This window comes from Globicephala melas, chromosome 9 (assembly GCF_963455315.2).
Source record: "Globicephala melas chromosome 9, mGloMel1.2, whole genome shotgun sequence".
Classification (NCBI taxonomy): Eukaryota; Metazoa; Chordata; class Mammalia; order Artiodactyla; family Delphinidae; genus Globicephala; species Globicephala melas.
In genome coordinates this window covers 44,627,304-44,649,621 of record NC_083322.1, presented here as the reverse complement: position 1 = coordinate 44,649,621, position 22,318 = coordinate 44,627,304, and the positions used below count along the sequence as shown (strand labels likewise).

The following is a 22,318-nucleotide window of genomic DNA, read 5'->3' as shown; positions in this document are numbered from 1 at the left end:
ATCATAATAATGATCATTCACCTTGATATTCCATCCTTGGTAGTGGCTCCTATAATGTTCTATGAAGCAGTTTATTCTAAACTCATAGTTTATTCTAAACAAAGGGTGAAGTTTGTTTATTCAAAAAAAAAAAAACCACTCATGAAGTTTACTCTACACAAAGAATGGCATAAAAGCTTCATCTCATTCAATCCCTGACAATTTTGAGAGCCTGTCTAGGCTCTATGAGAAAGTGGTGTCATTGATTAATGATGTCTACTATGAGAGTGAGATTGAGAGTGGTAGCATGGAGATATATATACTTTATTTTTAAACCTTTATCATAGATTAATATTTTTCACCCTATATAGCTCTTGTGGTGACAGAATTCCATTTGTTCTGTAGGGCAGAACTTACTGTATCTGTTTTCTTATTACCTTTTAAAATTGTAGTTATGTATTTCGGACTTAATTAAGAATCCACTATTTGCTCACACCTCAGTAATATACCTCTAGTCTTTATCTTTCTAGACCAGTTGCCCTTTTCCACTCGGCAGGGTCACTGAACCTTAAAAAAAAAACAGCTGAAAACTATGAGTATTCTTATCTTCACCCTCAAAATTTGGTATTCAGAGACAAGTTCCCAGATACCTTGAGATCTATTCAGAGACCCCCTACCCAGAGAGGAACTCTGGCTCCAGACTGAAAAGCCCTTTATTATTTTCCTTTTTTATGTATGTTTCAATGATTTAAGCTTGTTTTTCTAAAATCTCTCCCAACCTGTGTTATATTTCTTATGGTGAAGAACTTTACATTCTCATAGAAGTGCTGGGTGGTAATACTTCCAGTTTGATACATGTCACACATTTGCGCCCAGGAGAGCCACAGTGAGAGGAAATTGGAAGCCCTGGGGATGGAGTGGGGGACTTCTGAGGAACTGCCTGTCTTCTGAACACTTCCTTCTGCAGATGTCTACCGCAGCGTTACCTCACAACACAGGTTCTGAGTACCGCTTCGGCCCCTGAATAGGCCTCTCTGACATCCAATATGTAGCTCTTCTATTCTGTCCTCAGCACCACTAACCAGGCAAATGGACTTTCAGCATCGTCCTTCTCACATTTACTTGTTTGCTCAAAAACTTTTTATTGTTTTCCATGTCCTAACACGTACATAATAAACTCTTCTTTCCAGCTTTCGAATAAGCAACAAGACAATCTGTTGACAGCGTAGTGTCTTGAAAAGAAACAACAGCAACAAATAAAAATAAGCTGTGGCACCCTACTGGCCATGGGAAATTTATTTACTCTGAGCCTCAATTTATTTCTCTTAAGTGGGCATGAATGATACCTATTTCACGGATGAACAGATTGTGCATGTAACATGCTTAGCACATTGCCTCACACAAACTGAATGTTAAATAAATAGTAACTATTATTGTTATAATCAATAATAAATGTAATGATAAATTCCTGGATCTGCTACTTCTGACTGTGTGGTCATGGGCTCATTACTCAACTTCTGTGAGTCTCAGTTTCCTTATCTGAAAAATAAGAATAGGTCCTAAATTATAATACTGTTGTAAGGATTAGGTGATACAAATTAATGGACACTGCTCCGTGAATGCTGGGTTCTTCATGTATTCTTTTGCCTGTCCCCATCCTTGCTCCTCAACCTTTTGTACCAGGAGAGAGTATTCCAAAATGCCTTGTGATCTAATCAGCCTATAGCCCTATCACTGTGCTTGGCACTTGCTATAGACACTCTTCTTTCATAATGACACCTCTTTTCCATTGATCAAATTCTCCCCATTCTTAAAAATCCAAGACAAGTACTGTTTCCTCCATGAAATCTTTGCTGACTACGTCATTTGCCACTGACTTCCCCCTTCACTGAGCAAGTACCACATTTCTTCAAGTGCTTGTCACACAATTTAGCCATTAATTACATTCTGTCTTGTTCACTACAGAGATGCCTTTTATCTCAGGCTGACACAGTCTTGGATATGGAAATCAATGCCATGTTGGTTTGTTTGAAGGTGAGAAAACCTTCCTTTAGAAAAAAAGGAAATTAAGCTCATCTCCTCTTTTTTGTTGCAGTTCCTTTTCATGAACAAGGAATGGTTCAAATGACTGTGAAAGACTACACGAGGTAGGTGACAGAGTCACTGTTATTTCACTGCAGGATTTTACAGCCACGTCTTTCATAAATGAAGTGGAAATGAGGAGGTCTCTTTATAATGCCATGGATCTTGGGATCTTGTCACTGGTTTAGCCACAGTGCCTAAACCATTTGTACCAGCCTCGAGAGAGATAGAGGTTCTTTAATTGTCATAAAGGAGTGTGCAGATTAACTCAGCAAATGCTGGCTTGGGGGGAGCTTAATTAAAGCATCCACGTAAATGGTATTCTACTAAAATTCAGCTATTCATGAGGACCTGTGCATAAAGTAGTTACATTCATTATTTTCATATTGTCCGTTATTATCACGCTGTTTGCTGGACAAGAATGCCTACAGTTTCCAATGTTAGGAGTTTAATTAAAGCATCTGTGTAAATGGTATTCTACTAAAATTCAGCTATTCATGAGGACCTGTTCATAAAGTAGTTACATCTGTGTTTCCATATTGTCCATTATTATGGACATTATTATGTCCATATTTGCTGGACAAGAATGCCTATGGTTTCCACTGTTAGGTAGAAAGCATTTTGAGTGTCCCTAATATGAGGAGAGAGACTAGGTCCCAAAGGGGTCTCAACAGCAGCAGGAACATCACCTGGCAACTCAGTAGAACTGCAAGTTTCCAAGCCTCACCCCACTCACATCACATCAGAAAATCTGGACGTAGGGATCAGAAATCTATGTTTTTGCAAGCCCTTTAAATATTCTGAGGCCCACTCTAGTATAAGAACCACCGGAACAGACAGTGTGCTTCTGGGGCTTGGGAACTCTGCTTCCCACGCTCTAGTCACTCTTGCCTTCTCCGGATAATTCGAACTTGTCGAAAACCAAACGTTCAACGCTGTATCCCTCTACCTCCTACCGATTCAGACCTAAAATGCTACTTCGGCATAGTTTTTCCCTCTTAGAAGATTAGATGTTTTTGCTACTCACAGAATCATAGAGGCGTGGGGACCACAGAAATCTCTCAGGCAACTCGTTTTGTTGAAGAGGAAAATGACAAGTTAAGGTCAGTGACTCACCCATGCTCCTACAGCTTGATTGGAATTGTGACTGTACGTGGACTCTCCTGGATCCAAGGTCAGGGCAGTTTCTGGGTAGCTCTGCTGAACATTATAAAATAAAGTGTGAATCTCAAACACAGAGTGAAACAAAAATTATGGCAAACCTAATGCAAACGGAGGGGAGGCAGTAAGTGAAAGGTATCTTCTTCCTGCCTTCCAAGGCTCTCAGCCAGCTCAGTCATCTGCTAAAACAGAATCTTTATTATTGAGAAACGTGCATTTTCTCAGCCTTAATACAGAGAAGCAATTAAACAAAGAAGAGGCGGGGCCCAGCTCTTCTTACCAAATGTGGACCAGGCTAAGGCAAATTCAGGAGCCCATGTAAAATAACTTGGTCTCCTTGGGAGAATTGATATCAACATTGTATTCTTTGATAAATTCCAATTTTGTGCCCACTTGCTGTTATATTTGATGAGGCTAGATATGTTATGGTATATCTGAGCCATATAAAAGTGAACTATATTATAACAGGGTTCCATTCTGTTTGGAAACCCTTTCAGATGACTTGCATTGCAGGCCTATTTGCAGGGAGAGATGCTCGTGTTTTTTTTTGCCTTTGCCATAAGAAAGGAGTTTGTTAGTGTTGCGTATGGATGACCACAGGAGACAGCACTTAGAGAGTGGTAACCATGCAGTATGAAACCCTCCACCACTACGAGAATTCATGCAGAGTTGCTTCAGTGGTTGCTTGCTCTACCTCTTTCATCACATAATTTTAACTTTTTCCTGAAAGTTGGTGCCTAGCAAAGCTGTATTCCTGAAAGGTTCCCCAATGATTTGCCATCTGTCCAAAGTGAGACATTCTGTCACCTTTATAATGAGTACTTGTGGGCACCTAACACTTAAATTCCTACACCTTCTGTAACACAACGCTCTTGAAGAGAGGAGCAGTTCCTCTGCTGCACACTCTCTCTTCTTCAAAGGTGCGGCCATTACGAGATTATTAGAAATAAAGAGGAAATGCAAATGTTTGCTCTGGAAGGGAAAGAGTCACAGTGACCTCCCAGGGCACTATCTAAATCAACACATCTCATCGTTGGTATTTCCCCCCACCCCCGACTGCAGATCTCTGCATCAGTGTTTAGAAACTCCCACTCTCTCCAGAGGGACCAGTTTCAACTCTGGCCATTCTGCTGCAAGTATACCACAAAGGTACGTGATTTCCAGGCACTTTTCATCCAGAAAAATCATTCTCTTCAACGATGGATTTCATGAAATTACAAATAGGCACTTGAGAAATACTTGTTGAATGGATGGATGAGAGAATGAATAAAGGATTTCAGAACCCCAACTTGCAAGAACGATGTAAAAGATTCAGTGAAGGTGGACTAAATATCTGTCAATGGGGAAATGGCCAGTTAAACTATTGGCCCACCCACTTTATGGAATTCTATACAGTGATGAAAGGAATAGGTAGAGATAACTATACTAACTTGCAATGATCTTTAAGTCATATTTTAAAAGGAAAAAAATCAAGATGCAGAAAGATACATAGAATGTGTTACTGCTTATAAAGCCAACAAGTGAAAACTATAAAGCATATATGTAACTACATAAAAAGAAAATGTCTGGAAGGATACACATAAATTCAGTAGGAAGGCAGTCAGGATTTGCAGGGGTAATGGCCAAGGGGAGAGAGACCCTTATGTAGGACATTGCAATTTTTAACAAAGTGAGTGTATTTTATGTCTTTCTTACCTGATTAAATATAGATTTAAAAAAGTAAATAATATTGAAAGTATTTTTAATGACAAATCAATCAATAATTATATTCTTGGCCGTGAGAATGTGAGCCATTAGAAAGCAGGACTATATTATTTTTGTTCTTTTTTGTGCCTTAGATGCCTACCAGAGAGCCTAGAACATGACAGACGTTCAATAAATATTTGTGTAAATGGGTAGTCAGTGAGGGGGAAGTGAGCTGGTATATATAAATATAATTTCCACATAACTGCAGGGTATCATTTTAAGTGCCAGCACTGAATAAAACAAGTTGAAAAAAGTACTTCTTGCTTCTCAGCCAAGTCCAAAAAAATACAGAACATATTTTAACCTCACCTAGGGACTTAAAGTCATTATTTGTGAACATTAGTCCTGTAGTCTCCATTTAGTGATATCCTCAACAAATCTGCGTGACTGGGGACGCCCCAGACTGATACTCTTTTTAAATATTCTTTTTTTTAGTCTACTGTTTTCAGGGTTGATTTTTTTTTTTCTTCTGTTTCATATTGCCATCAACTACCATTTTTTGTGGTTATCACTTCACTGCCTCTGGTTTTTGTCCCACAATATCCCTGCCATATCTAATTTAACACCTGCCTGTTGTGAAATGGAAAACCTGTTAAGTAAACTCATTTTAAAGTACAGACAAGCAGTCCCTGAGCGGGGGTGAAGGACTGTCCTTTTAGGAAGTATATATGAGTTCTAGGAAATGCACCATCTGTTTGTCTATTCAGATTCCTCCTTTACTCAATTTCTGGAAGATTGGGTGGGTGAGGTGACTAGGAAAAAAAATGGCTTTTGGTTAAGTGAACTGTTACTGGATAAAGATATTCATATTTTTACTGCAGCATTCCTGAATGGCTGGAATTTTGGGAAAAAGATCCAGTGGAGATTCTCTTGGATCTGGGGTTTGGTGCTGACGAGCCAGACATCTACACACGAATCCCAGCCAGATTCCTGTGTTGTGACTCAGCAGCCAGAGGAATCAACATCCGTGTTTTCCTCGAAGCTCAAAAGCAGCGAATGGACATTGAGAACCCTGACTCGTACAGTAAGTGAGGACCACGTGGCGTCAGAACCTCAGCAATGGCAATGAACAGTCAGATGAGCCACAGTATTAAGGAGGGATGGGCCAGGAGATCTGTACAGTAGCAATCAACCCCAATATCTCAGTGGCTTCAAACAGAAACAAGTTTATGTCATGATCACTCTCCATGCCCACTGCAGATTGGTGTATATTTTGGGAGGAAGAAAGATCTGTTCCATGATGTTTTCCTTATCCATGGACTTGGCTCAACTATCTGGAACATCACTGGTTGTAATGACAGGGAAAAGGTGGAAATAGAGAACGATACTTGGGTCTTAAAGCCTCCTGCTCAGAACTTACACATATCAAGTGTGCTCACTTCATTGTCCAAAATAAATCATGTGGCCACACTTAACTCCAAAGGGGTGACAATGTGCAATCGTACTGCATGCCCAGAAGGAAGACAATACTGGTGAACAGCACTAATACATACCATAGCCACATACCCAGAGGTCAGAGCAACCAGGATCTGGCTCATGAGTCACTAAGTGACACCTTAACTTTCTCATCTGTGAGGCTTAGAACACTGCTTATTTCCACCCCAAGCTGTAATTGGTAGTTATAAATCTGTCATATCTTCAGATTTGTGGATTAACTGTGCTTAAATCTTATAGTTATCATGCATGCTGCAATTTTTCTCCAGCTGACCGTCAATGGAATACTTTTCTCTAGGACACTACTGAGGATATTCTTGGAGCATGTGTACTGTGCTCAAATAATTTGAGAGAAAGATGGCTTACAGTTAAACAGGTTTATTTACTGCAGGATTTGTTTAATATGCTGAGGTGCACTCTCAGTCTTCTAGAGGGGATGCAGTGCAGCGTTTTCAAAATCATTTCAGTACAGAACCTCTCTTAGAGGGGCATTAAAGAACATCTCCTCCGTGGAATAGAGTTTGCAGAATTTTGGACTGCGGAACATGCCAAAATTCTGTTAAATAAATTCTTCTAAATAAATAAATTCCCTGAAAGGAAAGTCAAGTGAGATGAAGTGTTTCTCTCAAACAAATATCAGGAACAGAGGTTTTACTTAGATTTTTCATTTCAGTTTCTGTTTCCCCTGCTTTCATATGGGTGAAATGGGTCTCAGAAATCTCAGCAACGACATTTTTTAAAAAGAGTATGCAAAACTGAAGGTGTTGCAATGTAACGTTTCTTTACCTTTAGAAGAAATTAATACCGTTCTTTGTTGTCTCCTCCTCCAAGCCCCACAGAGATGCAAAATCTTTGATCAGTTATTTATTTGGGGAGAATAATAACACTTACCAATATTTGAGGAGTGATTGAGCAGATCTGTGAAGTAAACATTTCACTGATGAAATTGACACATGGATTATAGGGAAACCAGGAGTTGGCCCCTGATCCAGTGACTGCTGGCCCCCTCTAATTTCCACCACTTAGACCTGTGCTAATAGAGCACGGTAACTATTCTGACTCAACACTTACAGTACACTTTCAACTCGAGAAAACTGAGAAAGTCAAATGTAAAAGAAGCAATAGTAAAATTAGTTGGTTGTCCCGTAGACAGAATGGAAAAGTATGTCTCCTTCAAAGTCAGTACAAAACGTTCCAACTTGAAGGGATGAGAATCAGTTGGTTCATTGTTCAGTGTACCTCAAAGCAAAACAAACAGACAAAACCCCCATCCAACACTTCACACTATTATGTTCTCTGAATTGCCTGAACCAATTAAATCGATAGGTTTTATGTTAGTCTAAGTATAAAAATCTGCTATAGAAAGGATACTAAGACAATCGTAAAAGTGGAATTACAATTCAATCATGCTCTTGAGCTTACAACTAAATTTAAGGGGGAAGCGTAATCAGAGTATTTCTGAAAACATCTGGAACCCAAGAGTTCCTCTAGGTCTTGACAGAATATCACAGTCCTCCATAAGACACCCATCACATTTTTTTGGAGTAGAATTATGAATGGTTAATATCTTCCACTTTCAGGTGAAGAAAACAGGTAGGCATAATGATTTGCTCATGGAGGAGTCTGTAGCATTGCTATGATGGTGCAAACAACAGAACAGAGGGCAGTATCCTTCCACACCAATGGGCCTTTGGCCGTTGATGAGCTATGCAACCCTTCATGCTATCACTGGGGTTGAGAGAAGGCTATGTAATAAAAACAAAATGTTCTGTTTCCATTACTGTGGTTTTACTGTCTGGAGATACCAAAAATATTTTTTACAATTTTTTCAAAGTGGCAATGCATCCCCAAAGTAGCCCTTGCTACATTAGATCTCTCCCACGTACTAATTAAGCCAATTCTTGCATATTGCCCGAATGAGTGAGGCCAGGTGGTTCAGAAAGACTTACAAGTTGAGGAGCTGGTTGGTTTGGAAAGGTAAATGGGTTTTCACATTAATGACTATCACCTCTTGGAAGACTGAAGACAATACATTCCCTTCCTGAGTTGTGCACATTTATTTTAACTGATATGTATGTAGCATTGTGTTTTCACAACAGATGTGAGAGATATGTAAGACTGGTATTACTATCTCATTCTCCAGATGAAGAAACGGGCCATTTACTATGTGCCAGGCACAAGGTTAAGCACCATGAATCTATCAATTCATTTACTTTGTGGTTACACTTTCAGTGACTGGTCGACCTGGGATTTGGATCCAGGCCTTCTGATTCCATAGGTCATGATCTTTCCACACTCTCAGGTGAAGGGTATAGATGGATATGATGGAGGTGATGATGAGGACGATGACTGCCTCAAGCTATGGAAGAATGGAAGAATCTCCAAGCTCACTTCATATGAAAGAGCTGGGTTCACTCTTTGACATTTACTTTAACACATGACATTAATCTCAAGATTCAGCCTTGCCTATAGTTTTTATAGATTAACACATAAAGACTATATGAATCTATATAGTCATGCATATTCAACTAAATATAAAAGGCATTCTCTTTCCCTATAATACAGTGATACCTTGTTATGTAGAGGAATCTCCTCCATGATAATCAATGGCACACACTAAGGAAAACTTGAGTTTCAGAAACTTAAAGTCCTTCCCATCTTGAAAATCACATGAGTTAACAAATCTCTTCAGTTTTTACCACATGAATGCAGTTTCGTTGAAACTAAAAAGTGTGTGTTGCTTATATTGTTCAGGCTGTTTCTAACAGCTGGAAATATTGGATCATGTGGCCAGTGCTTTCTCATCTTTGCTGAATGATGTCAACATCCTGCAGAACAAAGCTAAAGAGGAAGATGAAGGAAAAAGTGTGCAAAGAACCTCAGTGAGTGAAGCCAAAGAGCATCGAAGAAGAATGGGTGAACTTTTTTAGGATAGGTTCAGAGCAGAACACTAGAAGGGATTATAGCCTGGGAACATCACAGTCATTGAAGATGAGAAACAAATTTTCCATCGTCTCTGCAGAAGCAGGGTGTGGAGCAGAGTTGCCATGACAAACAAACACGACCAAAGTCATTTGTCTCTTTCAGCAGAGCACTGGTCTCTTCAGGCCAGTGATGACTTGACAGCTTGTGTCCTCCCCAAGCTCTTCTGAGCAAGCAGTGTCCTCACTCATCCATGCTGGCCAAGCAGGCTCCTCCTTCCTATGTGTCTGAGGGGTTAGTCAAGGACAGAACTCAAAAGGAGAACTCACTTCAGACTAACAAACTCAAGAGCTTGTCTTGTCTTGCAGGCAAAGCACCAGACTCCTTCGAAATGGAAGAGGTCAGTGTACTCAACTTCTAAGGGAAGTATCTCCCACCAAGGCATCTTTTGCCTTCTACCCCTCATTTAACCCCTTCTTCTTTCAGCCCTTCAGCATTACATCTTATTCCAAACTTCTGTTTAATCTAGGACATTTAAGGTCATTCTAGTTACTTCAGTCAGAACTAAACTAGTATGAAGCCAGCCTTTGCTTTCTCCCATTTCTTTTCCTTTTTTTGCTCACAACTGAATCCACAGGTTATTTTTCACTTTGCTTTTCCTCAATGTTTTATTATGCATCTCAGTATACTTTCATCTACTCTCTAACTTTTCATGTTTCACCTTCTTTGAGGGTCAGTTCAACTACTTCCCACTAAGTGAAGCTAGCGCACCACTCTTCCTCTGTATTCTCATAGCCTTGGCATGGAGAGCTTATTACAGTAAAGATTGTGTGTGTGTGTTGATTACACCTCCCCCGCTGGACTGTCAGCTCCTTGAGGATTAGATTTTATCCTCAAGGGAATATTTCCCTTGCAACACCTAATGCAGGGCCTTGGACAAAAAAAGTAGGGACTTGGGTTTGATAGCATTTTATTTGCCTGCTTGCTTTGGGATTTAGTGATACTCACATAGCTTGACCTCCATTTCACACATACTCTTTGCCTCTTCATCCCACCTTCATTCACACGTGCTAATTTTCATTGTCATTTAGACGGCACACCCAACTGTACTTCAAAGTCTTTTTAAAAATATATACACATTTCCACTCATCTCTTTATTCTTTAATTACAGAGAAAGTATAGAAGATCAAGGCTTTTTCCCCCTTTTCATGTAAATTGTTTAGAAGTCGGGTAGGATATTTATATGCCAGTCCCAAGGTCAGGCCACTCTCTTTCGAGCCCTCTACAGGTGAGACACTCTACATGTGAGCCCACTACATGTGAGACACTCTACACGTGAGCCCACTACATGTGAGGCTCTGGGACACAGACTCTGCCCTCAAGGTAACCACAGTGTAGTGGCAGGGATAAGCACAAAAGCCAATAACATGGTAGGGAGAGTGACAGCTATGCTGATAAACTTTCATGTCACTAACGAGACAAGTTTGGATATCTGGGGAGTAAGAAAAGGGGCTCTTAATCAGCCAGGGGGCTGAGACAATCAAGGAAATCGTAGGATGTTAAAGCTTAACAATAACTTGAAAAGAAGTCTAAGAATGCCTATTGGTAGGTCTCTCCATCCCACAAAGAGATAAAAATTGCCTCAAAATATATAGCCGTTAATGATCCTAATATCTATGTGTATATGTTTTTGTATGCATATGTATTATGTCAAAAATTATTTTAAGAACCTTAAAATATTAATCTGACTTTAAAACAGTAGCATAAAAATGAATAAAAATTATAAATGGAGAAAAAACAGAGCTTTGGTCAAGTGCCGTGATTTGAATACAGTCGCAGGTGGCACTAAAAAAGAGTATTTTCTTTTATTCAATCTTGTAAAAATTATTTAATTACCAAACTCATAGTTACAGTACTATAAAGACTATAAAGACAATCTGCAAGTCATTATTCAGTCTGCTGTCTATTTCCTAGGATCCAACCAGGAAATTCACCCAACTCCAGCCTGTTGACAAGCCTCATTAGACTCCACGGTCCCCTTACTAAGCTTCTTCTGCATCAAACTATACTGACTTAGAGCAGAGCCAAGTTCCTTGTATGTCATCTATATGTAAGAGTACAGGGAGAGATAAATATCATCATATTCAACATAAAGAGCTAAGAAAAGAATGTTAGTCCTTGCATGGCAAACTTTCAAATATTCTTATATGACAATTATTCAAGGAAAAGCAATACGTATTAGTATATATAGGTGTGGTAAGGGAGAACACACTCAGACACCAAAAATAAAAATAAAATAAAAATAAAAACCTCACGTTTTGTGGCACATAGTGGGAACTTGGTAAATATTCATAAACGAGTAAATTAATATTAGAAGTATTTGATAATTTAATCTGTGAGTGGCTTCCATATAAAAACAAAATATTCTGTTGAACTTCGAAGCCAACTTTCTTTGTGGTGTTTCTTTAATATTTGCCCAGATTTGTGTAAGAGGCTATATGTATATATAAGGCAGAGAGAGCCTTCAAAATGATATTTAAAAACTCACTATTTGAATTTTGTTTTCTTTTTTTTAAATAAATTTATTTACTTATGTATTTATTTTTGGCTGCATTGGGTCTTTGTTGCTGCACGTGGGCTTTCTCTAATTGTAGCGAGCGGGGGCTGCTCTTCATTGTGGGCGCGGGCTTCTCATTGTGGTGGCTTCTCTTGTTGCAGAGCACGGGCTCTAGGCGCGGGGGCCTCAGTAGTTGTGGCGCACGGGCTTAGTTGCTCCGCGGCATGTGGCATCTTCCCAGACGAGATCTCGTTAAATTCTTAACCACTGCACCACCAGGGAAGTCCCAAACTTTGTTTTCTTAAAAATGTATATTTAAAATATTAAATCTTCATCACACAGACTGGGAGAAAAATATTTCTTTCACTCAATACCAATGTATGAGTAAATGAAACTTGGGTAGGTTGTAGCTTAAACAGGAGCTAATGCCAGATTTAATAGTCATTTTTTAATGGCAAATTTAAAAATATAAGAAATGAAAACTATGTGTGAAATTGGCAGATTTTCATGGCAGTTAAAACATAAACCAATGTACTTAAATATCTACCTATCAGAATTTCAACTCTGATTGGCCAAATTCTGCCTCCAGATCACTCTATGATGTTTTCCCTAAAGTCCTACTAAAGGCTGAATATGGTAATATTTGGCTCACTTCTCAAAATTATGATTCCAACCAAGTTGTACATAGATTTTTAATGCAAAAATCAACATTTTTGTGTTTAATTTTACTGAGTTAAACTGAGTCTGTTCCTTTCTTTTTTTAATTCCCAAATATATTATGAGAATTTAATACTTATGAAACTTCTGTAACTGTAGACTCTCTTAGGATGCTTCTTTGTATCTACAATATAACATCTTTAACCTTCCCTCTGGCTTACATACAAGGACCCTGCTCTCTGGAACTCCTATGTAAGAATGTTACCCATAGTATTAAACAATGCCAGTCAGCATCTTGTTTAGGTGAGAAATATTTCAAACGTTATAATTATTATTTTTTTTTAATAACTTGGGCCCAGGTGGAATAACCCAGGAATACACCTGGTTTCCATTTTACATTATTGGGAATTTTTTGTTTTTCTTTTTTTTAATAGATGAATAGGTACTTTACATTGCACTAAGTGGATTTTTCTCCAGGATAACATTCACAGAGAAAAAATTTACTTATTATACTGAAAAATTTATATGGTGCACACTGGTTTGAGTTACAAAACCAGTAAAAATAATGTTAAGTATTAAGTAGAAGTATGTCTAATTAAGTAGAAGTATGTCTAATCAATTACAAGTATAAAGTACCTTCTGTGAAAAAAGAGATGAAGGATTAAAAAGAGGGAATAAATATTTCTTCTTACATTGCTGAGCTATATCCTCATAGTCCTCTGTTTATTCCTGGGTTAAAGGTAATTTTTGGCCATATGTACCACAATGCTTAAAATGTTTTCATCCTTTGATTCAGCCTTCAATATTCAGACATGAATCCCAAATAAATAATATGACATGTAGAAATAGATTTATGTACAAAGATACTCATCTCAGCATCATTTCTATTTGCAAAATTTAGAAAACTTTCCAACATTAGGAGAATCATTAAGTAAATTAATGTACCTTCAAAATATGGCCTATTGTGCACTCATTGAAGATGGTGTTTTCAAAGAAATTTTATGATATGGGGAAAAAAGGTCCCTCCAAATTTTGAGATGAAAATTTGACTACGTTACTATATCCAGAATTAATGTATTAAAAGAAAACCTGCAAAGACATGCTCCAAAATAATAACAGTAACCATTTTCCTACCTTCTTTAACTTTTTATATTTATCAAGTTTCTATAGAAATCTGTTATTAGTTTTAAAGAAATAATTATTATTTTGTTTTAACAATTTTATTCTCGTTAATAGGGTAATATTAATTCCTTAAAAGAATTTTTTAAATAAATTCTACTCTCTCAATTTGAAAATCAATTTGAAAATCAAATTTTCTTTGCGCTTTCTAAGCTTTATATAGCAACTGAGTTATGAAATTTTTTTTTCATATATTTTTTCAAATATTTTTTTCAAATTTTTTTCAAATTTTTTCATATATTTTTTTCAAATTTTTTTTTCTAAGCTTTATATAGCAACTGAGTTATGAAATTTCCTGAATTGCTCTCCACAAATTTACCAAGTTGTAAATAAATCCCTTAGAGAGCTAAAATTAAATATGGGAAATAACTTGCTTGCTCCAAATATAGTTAAAGCTCTTTAGGAACAAAAGAAATATTTCTAGGTTAATAGTAATAATATTATTTAAGTTTAGTTCAAATGCCACATTTTCCAGGCAGGGCCTCTATTCCTTCCACCCAGAAGTGATCTTTCCCTTTCCCTCTTCTTAACTCCCTTAGTTCTTTGAATCTTTGTTATGAGTGCCTTGTACATACCACCTGCCTGCCACAGACTGTTAGCTCTCTGAGTTCAGAAATCATGTTTAATCCTCTTGGCAGTAGCCAGTAGGTATTCATTATATGTTGATTAAATAAATGAAGTGAATTTATTATGAAAGCGTTTCTAATGAGACTGATGCACTTTGGTGTCTCAGGTCCAGAGCTTTGAAGAAGAGGCTGGTAATCCTCTCGACATGACCTCAGGAACTGTAGGTAAGAATTCATCAAGGTGTACAATTTCATCAATGGTCTTTCACAAAGAAAATGTCAATAACTAGTGCTCAATTTTCTTAATATGTAGAACTTAAATTATCTTCAAGAGATGCTATACCTACTATTACTACTACTTCGACCTACTATTATTAAACACCTGCTAGCAATGCATATGTACATGTAAATTTCAAAATACTTACTACAGAAATGTCCAGTATCCCTGGGGCTAATGTAGTATGTGTTATTGTCTAACAAAAACTCTATATAGGACTTCCCTGGTGGCGCAGTGGTTGAGAGTCCGCCTGCCGATGCAGGGGACACGGGTTCGTGCCCCGGTCCGGGAAGATCCCACATGCCGCAGAGCGGCTGGGCCCGTGAGCCACGGCCGCTGAGCCTGCGCATCCGGAGCCTGTGCTCCGCAACGGGAGAGGCCACAACAGTGAGAGGCCCGCGTACCGCAAAAAAATAAATAAATAAAAATTAAATATAGGTAAAGGTTTAGACTCATTATTTTTAAAAGAAATCCATTCCCATTCCATTAGAATATTTTATGAGTAAAATTTCTTTTCTGCTTAAGAGTAAGTAGTCGCAAAAAAAAAAAAAAAAAAAAAAAACTCTATATGGCCCAAAATAGGCTAATGAAATGGATTTTACACAGACCTGGGACTAACTGAGTGAATACTTTCTTACTCCTACTGCCAACTGCTTGCTGTTTCACAAGTCATATTTTACTGGACCTCAGTTTTTCCGTCTGTAATAAAGAGGTAAGTACAGATAATTTTTAAGTTCTCTGCTGGCACTTATAGTCTACATTAAGTGATTCTATGACCATCATATTAATCTCACAGTGGAAACAAGTTGCTTAGATGTAACATTCCAAATCATCTCTTAGACTGGTGTTATATTACCCTAGAAAACAGAGAAGGAAGTCTTTCTCCACTACTGGTTCTTAGGCTGCCATTCAGCCATCATTGTGATTCAGCATTTCCATGATGCTATAAAAGAGCTAGAAGTAGACAGGGGTTAGTGAAGCAAAATAAAGCAGATGAAGCTCGCGTGCTTCCTAGAAGAAAATATGCAAATTTAAAATTTAATTTAGTGTGGTGTCAAACACATTTTTTTCATTACAAAGTGTATGTATGGGCCTCATTTTGCTAAACGCTGTTTAGAAATTATGCATTAGTAATTATAGGGTCCTGCTGATTACATAAATTGTTATCCTGCTCTTCGAAGTAATTACCACTAACCTGCACTGAGGTTTATAAGACAAAAATAAGCATCTGTTTTCCATCTAATTGAACGCTTCTCAGTGAAGCTGGAGGTCCCCTTGCCAATAGGAATTGCCTTCCTTGACATTCAATTAAGAGGTCTGCTGATACCATGTAAGTCTCCCCAGTCATTCCAAAAAATGATTTGGGAAGTTAGGCAAAAGCACTAATTTACATTTAATCTCAAATTCATAGAACAAATTAAGATGGGTGAAGGTTGGCCTAATGGAGAAAATCTGAATTATAGTAAAGCAAATGCGATTTTATTACTTTCAAAAACAGTGTTGTTAACCCAAGAAAAATAGGACTGAGAAAAAATAAGTAAAACTAGTTTGATTAATAGGGAAAGGGAAAATTATTACTTTGATTGATATATATGAATGGATTACATATATATGAATTATATATGTACATATTAAATATATACACATATGAATGAATGTTTACACAAAGTTCAAAAGATGACTTTACTTAAAAGATGAAAGCACATGGACTGTTTGACCAATAGGATATGGCAGAAATGATGTTGTGCCACTTTCAAGCTTATCCTTTAACCCACCTGGCTGCTTCCTGTTTCTTGAGATACCTGCTCTTGGAACATTCCTGCTGGGAACCTAGCCCTAGCTCATTCTGTGTGAAAAGTGCACCATGTGGGTATGCCACATGTGATCACTCTGGTGGGACAGCCTTGAATGAGCTCACCTGTGAATAAATCATCTTAGTTACCCAGTTCGGTCAAACTTTCAAATGACTCCAGCCCAGAGGCCATCAGACTGCAACTGCCTGAGAGAATCCAAGCGACAACCACATAGCTAACCTGAATCAATCCACAGAACCATGGGAGTAATAATGAATTGTAGTTTTAAGACGCATATATACATACAAATAGATGAAGGCATGTGATGAACACTTCAAATACCTTTAAAACTTGAAGATATTCTAAAGACTATTTCATCTACTCAAGCACAATACTCTGAATATTAGCAGAAAAAGTGTATTTAAGCATTTCCCTAAATGAATTTGAGCAAAATTTCTTCTTATGAAAGATGGGGACCCAAGGCCACAAATGTACCATCCTCCCTTTATCACTGAAAAATTATCACTGGAATGACGAGGGAATATAAATATAAGAAGGAAACATATAACAATTCTCATCTCACTGAAAATATTCATTTCTGAGGATTCCAAATGATTCTTTGTAGTCATTCTTTTATTGGTGAGCATTTTTGGAATAGCCTCTAATTGTGAACTGCTAGATACTGTGGTAATTTTTCTGTGTTTGCTGATATTACAGTGACAGGAAAGGTATGCCTTGACTAATCTGAGAGTTAACTTAGATTCATTTGGAAATTATGACCATAACTCGTTAGTATAGTTCTACAGTGCACTTACAATGCTAAAGGAAGCTCTTCAGACTAATGATAGACAGTGAACTGTGATGTTTATACCATACATAAATGTAATACATATGACATTTTCAGCATGGAGGAAGGGGAGGTTGGTAAATGGATCAATATAGCTCAAAGTTTTTACATCTTATGTGAAATGGTACAATATTAAAGTACACCACGAGGGACTTCCCTGGTGGCACAGTGGTTAAAAATCCACCTGCCAATGCAGGGGACACAGGTTCGATCCCTGGTCCAGGAAGATCCCACATGCACGGAGCAACTAAGCCCGTGAGCCACAACTACTGAGCTTGCACTCTAGAGCCCGCGAGCCACAACTACTAGCATGCGTGCCACAACTACTGAAGCCCGCGCACCTAGAGCCTGTGCTCCACAACAAGAGAAGCCCCCGCTCGCTGCAACTAGAGAAAGCCCATGTGCAGCAACGAAGACCCAATGCAGCCAAAAAATAAAAATAAAAATAAATAAATAAAATTTAATAAAAGAAAATAAAGTACACTGTGAAATTTTGAGGATTTAAAGCAACCATTAACAAATCAATAGATAGCTAGTGGGAAGCAGCCGCATAGCACAGGGAGATCAGCTCAGTGCTTTGCGACCACCTAGAGAGGTGGGATAGGGAGGGTGGGAGGGACATGCAAGAGGGAGGAGATATGGGGATATATGTATATGTATAGCTGATTCACTTTGTTATAAAGCAGAAACTAACACACAATTGTAAAGCAATTATACTCCAATAAAGATGTTAAAAAAAAAAAATGGGCAGAAGACCTAAATAGACATTTCTCCAAAGAAGACATACAGATGGCCAAGAGGCACATGAAAAGCTGCTCAACATCATTAATTAGTAGAGAAATGCAAATCAAAACTACAGTGAGGTATCACCTCACACCAATTAGGATGGGCATCATTAGAAAATCTACAAACAACAAATGCTGGAGAGGAAGTGGAGAAAAGGGAACCCTCTTGCACTGTTGGTGGGAATGTAAATTGATACAGCCACTATGGAGAACAGTATGGAGGTTCCTTAAAAAACTGAAAATAGAATTACATATGATCCAATAATCCCACTACTGGGCATATATCCAGAGAAAACCATAATTCAAAAAGACACATGCGCCCCAATGTTCACTGCAGCACTATTTACAATAGCCAGGTCATGGAAGCAACCTCAATGCCCATCAACAGACAAATGGATAAAGAAGATGTGGTACATATATACAATGGAATATTACTCAGCCATAAAAAGGAATGAAACTGGGTCATTTGTAGAGATGTGGATGGATCTAGAGACTGTCATACTGAGTGAAGTAAGTCAGAAAGAGAAAAATAAAAATCAGATATTAATGCATATATGTGGAATCTAGAAAAATAGTACAGATGAACCAGTTTGCAAGGTAGGAATAGATACATAGATGTAGAGAACAAACGTATGGACACCAAGGGGGGAAAGCAGGGTGGGTGGGGGGGGTGGGATGACTTGGGAGATAGGGATTGACATGTATACACTGATGTGTATAAAATAGGTAACTAATAAGAACCTGCTGTATAAAAAAAAAGTTTAAAAAAATCACAGAGGTATAGCAAAAAGCTGATAGAAAAATTATAATTTAAAAAAGTACAATGAAGGCAGTAAGTGACAGATTGAATACTGCAGAAAAATAACTGAATTTAAAAAGTAGGAGACATGTGTGAGAAATTATTTAAGAATCAAGTAGAAAATGAAATGGATATAATAAAATGTCAAGGAAGCCAGATCCAAGGAGTATATTACATAGTCCTAACAGGTGGTTAGAGTTGGACTCTTCCCGTCTTAGTTTTGACTGAGGTTCTAAAAAAGATATCAGATACAAAGTCAACATGTGACAAATCCGTATATGCAACTTTTCTAAGGAAATTGTAGGACTCAGTTCCACAACTCTTGAGCTCATTGTGTATTTAAAGAAGGGACAAGTTGCAGAGAGAAAGAAAAGATTGGTGAAGATATTTAATTGGGGAAAAGTAATGCCCTGTTGTGTTTCTTTCTACCATTTGGAGGAGGACTGGGGATGCTACTTTGAGACCCAAGCAGTAAGGGGCATTTAACGGAGACCACTCACAGAGCAATTTCATTATATTTAACAAGGACAGTCACAGTGTAACCGGTACTTCACATGTTCTGGGTACTTCGCATGCATTACACCTTTTAATCCTCAAAATAAACCATTGAGTTAGGCACTATTATTATTTCTAATTATTAGATGAAGAAACTGAAGCACAGAGAGGTTAAGTAACTTTCCATGGCCTCACAGATAGTAGAAAGTGGTTCCAGGTTTCAAATTCAGGTCATCTAGCACCAGAGTCTGTACTCTTAAATACTACACCATACAACTTTGAAATGACTCCTCTGCAGTTGGAAGACATGTGGTTGGTGAATGAGAAAAATAATGCAGGCTGTGAAATGGATTGTGACTCCAGGCTGAGAACTGCTCAAGGACAAGTCAAGAGGGCAAGGGAAGAGTTGACCACTGTATTTCATCAATTATAAGATGAACAGTTTTTCCTTGAAATCAAGATACATCTTACAATTGATGGCAGGTCATAATTTAATTGGCAGAGGGTTTTTTCCTTTTTTAGTGGTACATAAATAATAGAAATCTTTAAATTAATGGTATCTAATACCAATTGATGGCAATGGGCATAAAGAAAAGGGAATGCCACCTGACCAAACTACAGACTCTGCATTGAATCATATTTACACAGCTATAACAATGTGAACACTGTTGATTGGTTTTCAGCTTCGAGAATCAACAAATAGGCAAACACAGAGACTTAATTCTGGTCACATAAACATTTTGAAGGTAGAATTAGAGCTGTTGGGAAGTGGTAGATGAAACGTTGGAAGAAAGGTGGAGGAAAGAACAGGGACTTTCATCCAAGAAGAAAACAGATAGCACCCAACCTGGGCAACTGAGAAGTAGTTTCCATAAACGTATGAACAAGCTTAAACCAGCAATGAATGGTGCCAAATCCTAGGTTTGGAAATATTAGGGAGAAATTACCACTCTTAGGACTGCAGGGGCAGGGGAAGGAGAAATTACCACTCTTAGGACTGCAGAGGCAGGGGAAGGAGTAGTGGCTGAAACCGGGTGGTGAACAGCTGTACGGAAAGCTGTGGCTTTTTGTAGAGTGAGGCAGCCAAGCTGTGGATGACCCAGCAAGGAGGCAGGTGGGAAAATAAATACTCCAAACTCCCTCTCTCGCTATCCTCCAATCTCCAATGGCCAAACCCAAGATGATGCCAGAGATCAAGGAAGCTCATTGATATGGTCAATAAGGGACACATAGAGAAGAAAGGAGACTAGATCTGGAGGAGCAAACAGAAAACATTCAGTACAGTACACTAATGTCTTTACCTTAGATAGAAGGTTGGCAAGATAATGATTAAAGCTGATAGACTGCGAAAGTAAGAAATGTTCAGATAGATGATAGATAATGATAGATAGATGATAGAAATACAAGGACAAAGGGAGTACAGTAGCAGTGTAAATTAGCTAAATCTTACCTTTGATAAATAAATATTGCAACAAAAATAGTTTTTATTAAGTCTAGGTACATGAAGGAAATGAGAACACCTAAATATCACAGTAAAATGTATGAGATACAATGATAAGGTGGGGAAAGGGGTAATCCACAAATTTCCAGACAGAAAAGTACAGATTACTTACAAGTGAAAACGTTCCAACATGTCACTAGGAACACTAAATGGCAGATGGGAGTAAACTGATGTACACATAATTTAGAAGTGGGAAAATGTGAACCAATGATTTTATACCCATTCATATTTTTTCTATATGCAAGGGCAGCTTAAAGTCATTCTCAAAGGAAGATTCATGAAGTATTCCCTTCACTACCCTTCTAGGACAATGTCCTGACTGAGTAAGATGTTACTCAAAATAACATAGTCCTGGGAATTCCCTGGCAGTCCAGTGGTAGGACTCCAAGCTGTCACTGCCTGGGTTCAATCCCTGGTCAGGGAACTAAGATCCTGCAAGGAAAAAAAAAAAAAGTACTCTAGGGGCTTCCCTGGTGGCGCAGTGGTTGAGAGTCCGCCTGCCAATGCAGGGGACACGGGTTCGTGCCCCGGTCGGGGAAGATCCCACATGCCGCGGAGCGGCTGGGCCCGTGAGCCATGGCCGCTGAGCCTGAGTGTCTGAACCCGAATGAATGAATCCGAAATCTCTCAGCCTGTGCTCCGCAACGGGAGAGGCCACAACAGTGAGAGGCCCGCGTACCGCAAAAAAAAAAAAAAAAAAAAAGTACTCTAGAATAATTCAAATAGGGTATGGAAAAAGTGAACTCAAGTAAAAACCAACTAAACATACAAAGTTAATTAATTATTGTCAAAATTTTTGAAACAAAATATTACAAAGTAACGGGATAAAAATAAAATTTACAATAATAATTTGTTTAAATTCTATTTTATTATAACAAACTACTGTGAAAGATTGGAAATAGGATAAAAGAGAAATAAAGACAAAAATTAATTAGGGTTTATCATATTAAAATCTAATAAAATATACTTCAAGGTAAAAAAACTTAAAAAGAAGACTTTAAAAATTTAATCAAAATTATAAACCACATTTAAGATTTAAAAATTATGAATCATTACATACCAAATAATTAACATCTACTATATAAAGACTGATTTTATGAATTTGTAAAAAGCCTCTAGAAATCAATTAGAACAACAACAAAACCTTATTAGATTAATGAGGAAAGGAAATAGATACAAAGTCCAGGGAAGAAATATACAAGCTCCATAAAAATGGTAAAACATGATCAATGTCTCCTGTAACTAAAGAAATACAAACTTAAACAATAATGATAACATGTGTTTCACCTACCATATTAGCAAATATTTAAAGATTTATATAATACCCAGTGATAATAAAAGTTTAAAACAAACACCCAATGTTGGTTGGAAGCTAAATTGTCATAATTATTTGGAGTATAATCTGTTGATGTTGCACAATTTTAAATGTATGTAACTTTAGTGCAACTATTATAGTTCTGAAACTTGACCTACCAATAGACTCAAATGTACACGCAAGGATTTTTTACTATAAAAATGTTTATAATAACAAGCAACTA

General features: G+C 37.7%; 1 protein-coding gene across 1 annotated transcript in view; it reads left to right on the top strand.

The window, feature by feature from the left end:
- The window catches only part of ITPRID1 (ITPR interacting domain containing 1), a 201,224-nt gene that overhangs the window by 143,848 nt on the left and 35,058 nt on the right, over positions 1-22,318 (top strand). The window contains 9 exon segments of the mRNA XM_060304947.1: positions 2,075-2,126; positions 4,285-4,371; positions 5,790-5,992; positions 9,157-9,326; positions 9,328-9,442; positions 9,445-9,530; positions 9,533-9,724; positions 14,451-14,508; positions 15,230-15,272. Coding sequence (XP_060160930.1) covers positions 2,075-2,126; positions 4,285-4,371; positions 5,790-5,992; positions 9,157-9,326; positions 9,328-9,442; positions 9,445-9,530; positions 9,533-9,724; positions 14,451-14,508; positions 15,230-15,272 — 1,006 coding nt within the window.